At 42.9% G+C, this 6,923-nt stretch overlaps 1 protein-coding gene across 1 annotated transcript in view; it reads right to left on the bottom strand.

The window, feature by feature from the left end:
* Positions 1-6,923, bottom strand: part of chadlb (chondroadherin-like b) — a 16,406-nt gene that overhangs the window by 8,956 nt on the left and 527 nt on the right. The window contains exons 2-4 of the mRNA XM_037973571.1: positions 5,538-5,723; positions 5,319-5,464; positions 895-1,176 (exon numbers count right to left, since the gene is read on the bottom strand). Of these exons, the coding sequence (XP_037829499.1) occupies positions 895-1,176; positions 5,319-5,464; positions 5,538-5,723 (614 nt within the window). The remainder of the gene's footprint in view (positions 1-894; positions 1,177-5,318; positions 5,465-5,537; positions 5,724-6,923) is intronic.

The raw sequence follows: 6,923 nt of genomic DNA, 5'->3' as shown, positions 1-6,923 counted from the left end.
CCAGCCATAGTGGCTGGTGGACAAAATTTTTCATTTCCACCCCTGCTTGCATCTGGTCACACCCACGACCAAAGAGTGAACAGGAGCTAAGCTTGCGCCACCCATGAAGCAGGGCCAGCCCGGCTGGCCCGACTCCGAAGCAAGGACCAAGTTCGAAAAAATACAGATGTAAACGCTCGCAAAGCGAGCCGAGTAGAGTGGAGCCAGGACCGTTAGGGTCCGTGTAAAAGGGGCATTAGTTTCCTCAGGAGATATTGGCATTAGTGAGCCTTCTTGATGATGCTTGAGGTGTTGAAGTGCCAGGTGAGGTGAATGTAAAAATATTTAGGTGGGGAACCATTTCCACGGGGGCTCTATTCATGTAAAGAGGAAGAGGTTAGTTTCAGTCTTCATTGGTTTTGCTGATGTTGCTGATAAGTTTCTTCTCTCAACACAATTTTCCCGGCTGCGGAGATGACCCACTGAGTCGCCACTTCCTCTGATGTAAAGGGGAGGAGTGTCACTTTTAGTAATGAGCATTTGCCACTTGGTGTGTGGAGTACAAAACCAAACTGTGTTAGCTGGTGTGCTAAAACCAACTGCAAATAGCAGTCAGGAGCTCCAGCCTAAGGAGGCGACTGAAGCCATGGTAACTACAACTAAGAGGTACCTCATTTTCTTTGGTCTATGAACAGTTGAGCTATCCTTCCCAACACAGAAATACTCTGAGAAGCAACAAGGGGTTTCTGAATGATGCTGCATGGAAGTGCAAGCTACTTAAAGGGTTTGTGACACAGGCATCTGTTACAATCAAAAACCAATCAGGATTGATGTAATTGATGCAGAGAGCCCATCATGAGACATTGAAACAAATGCTTTGAAAGAAACTCTTTCTGTGATGAGAGTATCTTCCACCTGAGAGGACGCAGATAACAGTTGCAGTGGATGGGGTTCCCAGCCAAGTTGAGGCGGGCCAGCTTGGATGAGCCTTCAAAAAAGGGTTGGATGACATGCAGCTGGTTATGGCTAATGTCTAGGCGGATTAGGTTTGGGGATTTAGATACAGCTGTATTGGCTAGGTCTTGTAGGGACATGTGGTCCAGGAAGAGGTGGGTCAGTTTGGCCATAGACACTGCTTCTTCTCCCAGGTAGGTCATGGGGTTGTAGCTCAGATCGAGACGAGTCACTTCTGGAAGTCTGGACACATAAAGCATGAGAGAAGTGTGAAGTTAAAAAAAAGAGTTTAGGATTTAATATTTTAGATATTCCTCTGTTAACACAGTAAACACAAAAGGTTTTAAATTTATTTACATTTTTTTTAACTTAACTCAGGGAAAGTATATTAAACATGTTAAATGTAGTAGAAACCATTTCTCTGTATGTAGGTCTTCCAGCCAAAGGCTGATTTGCATGCCTATTTTCTGGTTAGGATTTTAAGAAAATGAAATCTTTAAACGCTACCAGTACAAAAAGCCTACACATTTAAATTTAACAATCAACTAGACATTTCACACAGATGACATGAGATGAAAATCCAGAATGATACCCACATTTTTTAGGTTGTTTCATTTTTCATCAATAAGCGTAAAGCCATTAAAGACTTTATATCTGACTGTAAATCACACTGAGATATTTTTGGTTCTGTAACAACTATGTCTGTGCAATTAATGAAATTTTAGTTATGATTTTGATTTTTGCTCCAAATGATTACACAAACAGCATAATCATTAAAAAATGATTATTATTAAAAAATATGTTGCCATAGTCTGCTTTGCAAGCATAATTTGCAATAATTACTGGATGCATATCTACAAACTATTAACTTTTAGAGTCAACCAATTTCAAGTTGGCTGCCACAGCCATTCAACATTAACAAAAATTGCCATAACCTTACAAATATGTCAGGATATGGTGTGAGCGTGGCGAACCCAATTCGCAGACTCATAATTAATAAACAAAAGATTTATTTTTAAATAACAAAACTGAAAACAAAAGCTGACGTGGCAGCAAACAACTATAACAAAAATCCAAACAGTTGACAAAGGGTAGACAAGGCAAGGCAAAACGAGGAGGGACCAGAGACACGACTTGAACCGAACACAAACAATTAACAATGAATCGGCGGGGAGGTGGAGAAGAAGACCAGGTTATAAAGCAGAGGGAAATCAGGAGAAGTGGGCACAGGTGAGTGATTACAATTACACACAGGTGGAAATGGGTGTGACAGGAAACCAGAAACTACTGAGCAGAGGACAGGTGGATAGTGACAAAACAGAACCAAGGTATAACAAAGACAAAATAATACAAAGACAAGGACAATAAAGCAAATACAAGAAAAACCTGAATCATAACAGAACAAAAACCTAGACATATCACAAAATAATTACCTAAAATATAATAGGGTAGTAGCTGAAAGTCATCCACGACACAGATTCTGAGTGCAACATCTTGCATAACATTATTTTCACGGTTTGACATAAACAGCTATAATTCCAACATAAGATGATCTTAGTTTAAAACTCACAGCAGGCAATATGCATTTCTTCGAGGAATGATGGGAAGTGAACTGAATTAAAAGTTGAATTTCTCTTACAATATATATTCAATTTTTTTCTAAATGTATTAAATGTAAAAAAAATGTATACCTTCTTTAGAAATCAATAAATCCATTTGTTTTATTTAATTAAAAAGCCTATTTTGCATATAGGCAAAGTATATTGAAAGTGTATTGAGCATTCTCCCAATTCAGACGCAGCAAGGCGCTGCCTCTCATGCTCTATCTTCGCCTCTTGGGCAAGCTCACAGCTGCATCCAGCCTGGTGCCCTTGGGACTGCTGTCATTGTGGCCACTCCAGATGTGGTTGAACAGCTTGAGTCTGGACCCCACATGAAACTCTCATCGTCTCAGGAGAATTTGGGTCGGGCCTCAGTGTCTCTAGTCTCTGTCCCAGTGGAGGAACAGGTTGTTTATGACAATGGGGTCCCGCTTGGTGTGTCCCCCCCGCCAATGTCGACGGGAAGTTGGGTTTACGGATGCATCCTCCACTGGCTGGGGTGCGACCTGGCAGGGTCGGATGGCACAAGTGACATGGTCCTCACGGCAAAGCAAGGAGCACATCAATGTCCTGAAATTATGGTCCGTGCTTCTATCTCTTCAGAGCTTTCTTCCAGGCTTGCAGGGCAAGCATGTACTGGTGAGAGCAGACAACACCACTGTGGTTTTTCACATCAACCACCAGGGGGGGACCAGGTCCAGGAAACTGTTGTGCTTGACTCAACTTGGGCAGCCGTTCACTTCTCCAGCCTCAGGGCAGCCTACATCACTGGGCCACAGACTATGCCAGCAGATTTTCTGTCCCGTCAGACGCCGCTTCCAGGGGGGTGGAAGCTTCACCCGGAGGTGGTGGAGTGCATCTGGAGGGTCTTTGGCAGGGCGGACGTGTACCTCTTTGCATCCAGGGATGCAGTTCACTGTCCCCTTTGGTTCTCCTGGGGCGACGCCAGCCCTCTGGGCCACGATGCACAAGCACACAACTGGCCCCAGACCCTCCTTTACGCCTTCCACCGTTCAGTCTAATTTTTCAGACTCTCCTGAGGGTTCGTCAGGAGGGGCACAGGGTTCTTCTGGTTGACCCTCTACTGCGAGAGCTCAGCTCCAGTCTGCAGCTGCGTCTCCCCCCCAGGAGGGATCTTCTTTCCCAGATAGGGGGCTGGATTTTCCACCTCAACCCGGACCGACTCCAGCTTTGGGTTTGGCCCCTACAAGGCCAGGATCCACTTTCTCAAAGTACGATGGGGAAGTAGGGCGTACAATGGCTAATGCATGGGCACCATCCATACGCACGGTCTATGCTAACAAGTGGGCGGTCTTTGCGACCTGGTGCGGTGAAGGCATATGTAGCCACTATTTCCTGTTAGCATGTTGGGCTGAATGGTTGTTTGGTGGGCTGAGATGAGGACATTGTCCTGTTCTTGAGGGGTGCACTGCGCCTGTACTCACCCAGCCGCCCTGTGGCACCAGCATGAAACCTTTCTCTGGTGCTTGAGTCCCTTCGGTTTACCCCGTTTGAGCCTTTGGCATCTGCAGACCTCAAATGGCTCTCACTGAAGATGGCGTTCCTTTTGGCGATGGTTTTCGCAAAATGTGTGGGAGAATTGCAGGCTCTATCAATAGAGGAGTCATGCTGCTGGTGGAACCCTGATGGCTCAGGTGTCACCCTGTGGCCTGATGTGGCATTTATTCCTAAGGTGTCACTGGCGGCAGGCAGTACCCAGCCACTCCATCTTGCCCGTTTTGACACCGGGGGCTCCTCTGAACCTTTGTGACTGGTTCGTGCACTTGATCAATTCATGGCATATATCAGTTCCACAGCGTCTTTCCAAAAGACAAATGGCCTTTTTGTCTGCTACGTGGGCTCACGGAAAGGTCAGGCCCTTTCTAAGCAGCGGCTTTCACAGTGGGTTGTGGTGGGCAGTGGTTGTTCCTTGGGTGTTGCAGATTCCTCATGACCTTGTTGACATACATCATCCAGTGCTTGAAGCACTGCCTCTGGCGGTCAGTAGGAAGGAAATGGAACGAAAGTTACGACTGTAACTACAACATTGAGGAAAGCATAATTTTAGCAGTGTTTGACTTTCCTGTGTTATATGACATTTCAAGCAGTGATTATCGAGATAAACACAATGACACAGAGTGCTTTGAAAAATGTCAAAATCCCTCCAATTTCATAACCAATCAAATTTCTTGGAGACAAGTCACAAGAGTGTGATTCGCAATGCTGTAGTCGCTATTGTGTCCTGTGTGTTGGGTTTCACTTCAGTCGCAATGAGGGCCATTAGTCGCTGTTGTTTGTTTTTGATCAGCCACGTTTCCAGGATATCCTGTTCTACACCAGCCACAGCACCAGCTGTTTTGATTAGTTTGTCAAACCTCCTGGTGTCTGCCACCTTCATATACACCCCGCACCCCCACCCCTGTTACTCCCATCCCCCGCTGCAGACCACTGAGTAGAAAATGGTACTGGATACTACTGTCTCATAGAATATCTGCAGAATGGTGCGGCAGTCTGTGCTGAAAGTACATCTGACCCTGATCCTTTTTGTAGTCAGTTCCTGGTGAGACCTGATGCTGCTGATCTAGATCCAGATCTGTTGCTGAGAACTGACATGAAACACTTAAATTAATTACTGTTCCATCAAATTAGAGGATCTCATTCCTTATGATCTGAGTTTTTCTGACATACAGCAGGATCTATGTGCTTTTGAGTGAAAGCATTATCTCTGATACAAAAGTCAGAGCAGAGATGGAACTTTCGTCACACCTTCCTAAGTGTCCTCACCTTGTCATGGTTTCAGTGGGGAAAAACTGCAGCTCGTTGTGGTCCAGACTGAGTCGGGTCAGTGTGAACAGACCAGCAAAGGCCTCTGTGTCCAGGTAATTTAAAGAGTTGTGACTCAGACAAAGCCACTTGATGTTCTGCAAGCCCTAAAGGAAGGACATTTGCCCAGTTTACAAATGCTCCAACACCAGAGAGATTAGTCTTTGCAGGGTGTTGTACCTGAAAGGCCAAGTTAGCAATGTAGACCAGCTGGTTGTGTGTAATAGAGAGAAAGTTGAGAAAGCCCAGTTGAGAGAAAGCTCCAGGCTGGATCTCTTCCACACGGTTACGATCAATCAGGAGCTGCTTCAGTGAGGTCAGGCCATCAAATGACTCCTGGACTCCAAAACACAAAAGAAAGAAGTTCTATCCATTTGATATGACATATACATCATGTGACAACTGTTATAAGGAAAAAGTGACAGGATAATTTTAGAAAAATATAAAATTACAATCAATGTTGTGAACAAACATTTTCAAATAAGTGCATTAGTGAGTAGCATTTACATTTTGGAAAACTTTGAACCTTACAACTCTGTATCTGATTAACCTGAATTGAATGTGGCTGCTGCAATTAGGACACTTAGGATAAACCTGACCTAAAAAAATAAAAATCAGGATTCACAAAAGTAGAACATCAACATTATTCTTCTTTGAGAGTGACTGAAAACATTATCTTAATGGAAGACTTTTCAGTCAGTTTATGATTAAAGGCAAAAACACATCAGCGATGTCTCTCTGTGTGTTTTCAGCTTTTAAAATATGCGAATGAAAACAGCTTCATTGAAAAACTATAATAAAATACAGAACATGTGAGCACAGGAACTAGTGGAGAAACTAACAGGCTAGATAATTATGGCAATCCAACTCTTCATATAAAAGAAATAAAGGATGGAAGATTCTTTAGGATCTTTAAAGCAGATGTCCGTAATTTAAATCTTCTTAAAGTGAACATTTTAACTGAGAAAAATCTCATTCATCTTATTCACAATTAAGAGCAGCCGACAGAGAAAATCAGTCATAGGGTGGAAAGTCGAGGTTGGCGGATCTTAATGAAACTTTTCACACATGCATATTTAGGTATAAAATGGCACATCCCAAAGTATTTTCAAAAATATTATTTTGGTTGCCATGGAAACAAGCTAGGCTGAAAAATTGCCTAAATCAGCATTTTTGGTGTCTCAGACGGTCGCATTTTTGGCACTTTTCATGTGCAAATTAGAGACAGATTTGCTAGACCAATATATTAATGACACATATCACTGAAATCTGGAAGCTTTATATTTTCAAAACAGGTCTAACATATATATGTACGCATTAAGTGTAAAGGCACTATTCACGTTTTAGAAGACTACCTTTATTCAAATTTTACAAATTTGGAAAATTCCAAAAAATTGCAATTTTCCTTGCTCTACTGCCAGAGTTTGGACTAAGGTGTGGTGATTTGGTTTTTCTATTGGTTTTGTATATGTTTTATTTTTATTTGGTTTGGGTTTTTGTTTTGTTTCTATTCTGTTGTATTTGCTTTTTGTTTTGTCTCATGTTCATGTTTCATTTCACCCTTCC

The sequence above is a fragment of the Kryptolebias marmoratus genome, linkage group LG2 (genome assembly GCF_001649575.2).
Source record: "Kryptolebias marmoratus isolate JLee-2015 linkage group LG2, ASM164957v2, whole genome shotgun sequence".
Classification (NCBI taxonomy): Eukaryota; Metazoa; Chordata; class Actinopteri; order Cyprinodontiformes; family Rivulidae; genus Kryptolebias; species Kryptolebias marmoratus.
This window is presented reverse-complemented; position numbering and strand designations above follow the sequence as displayed.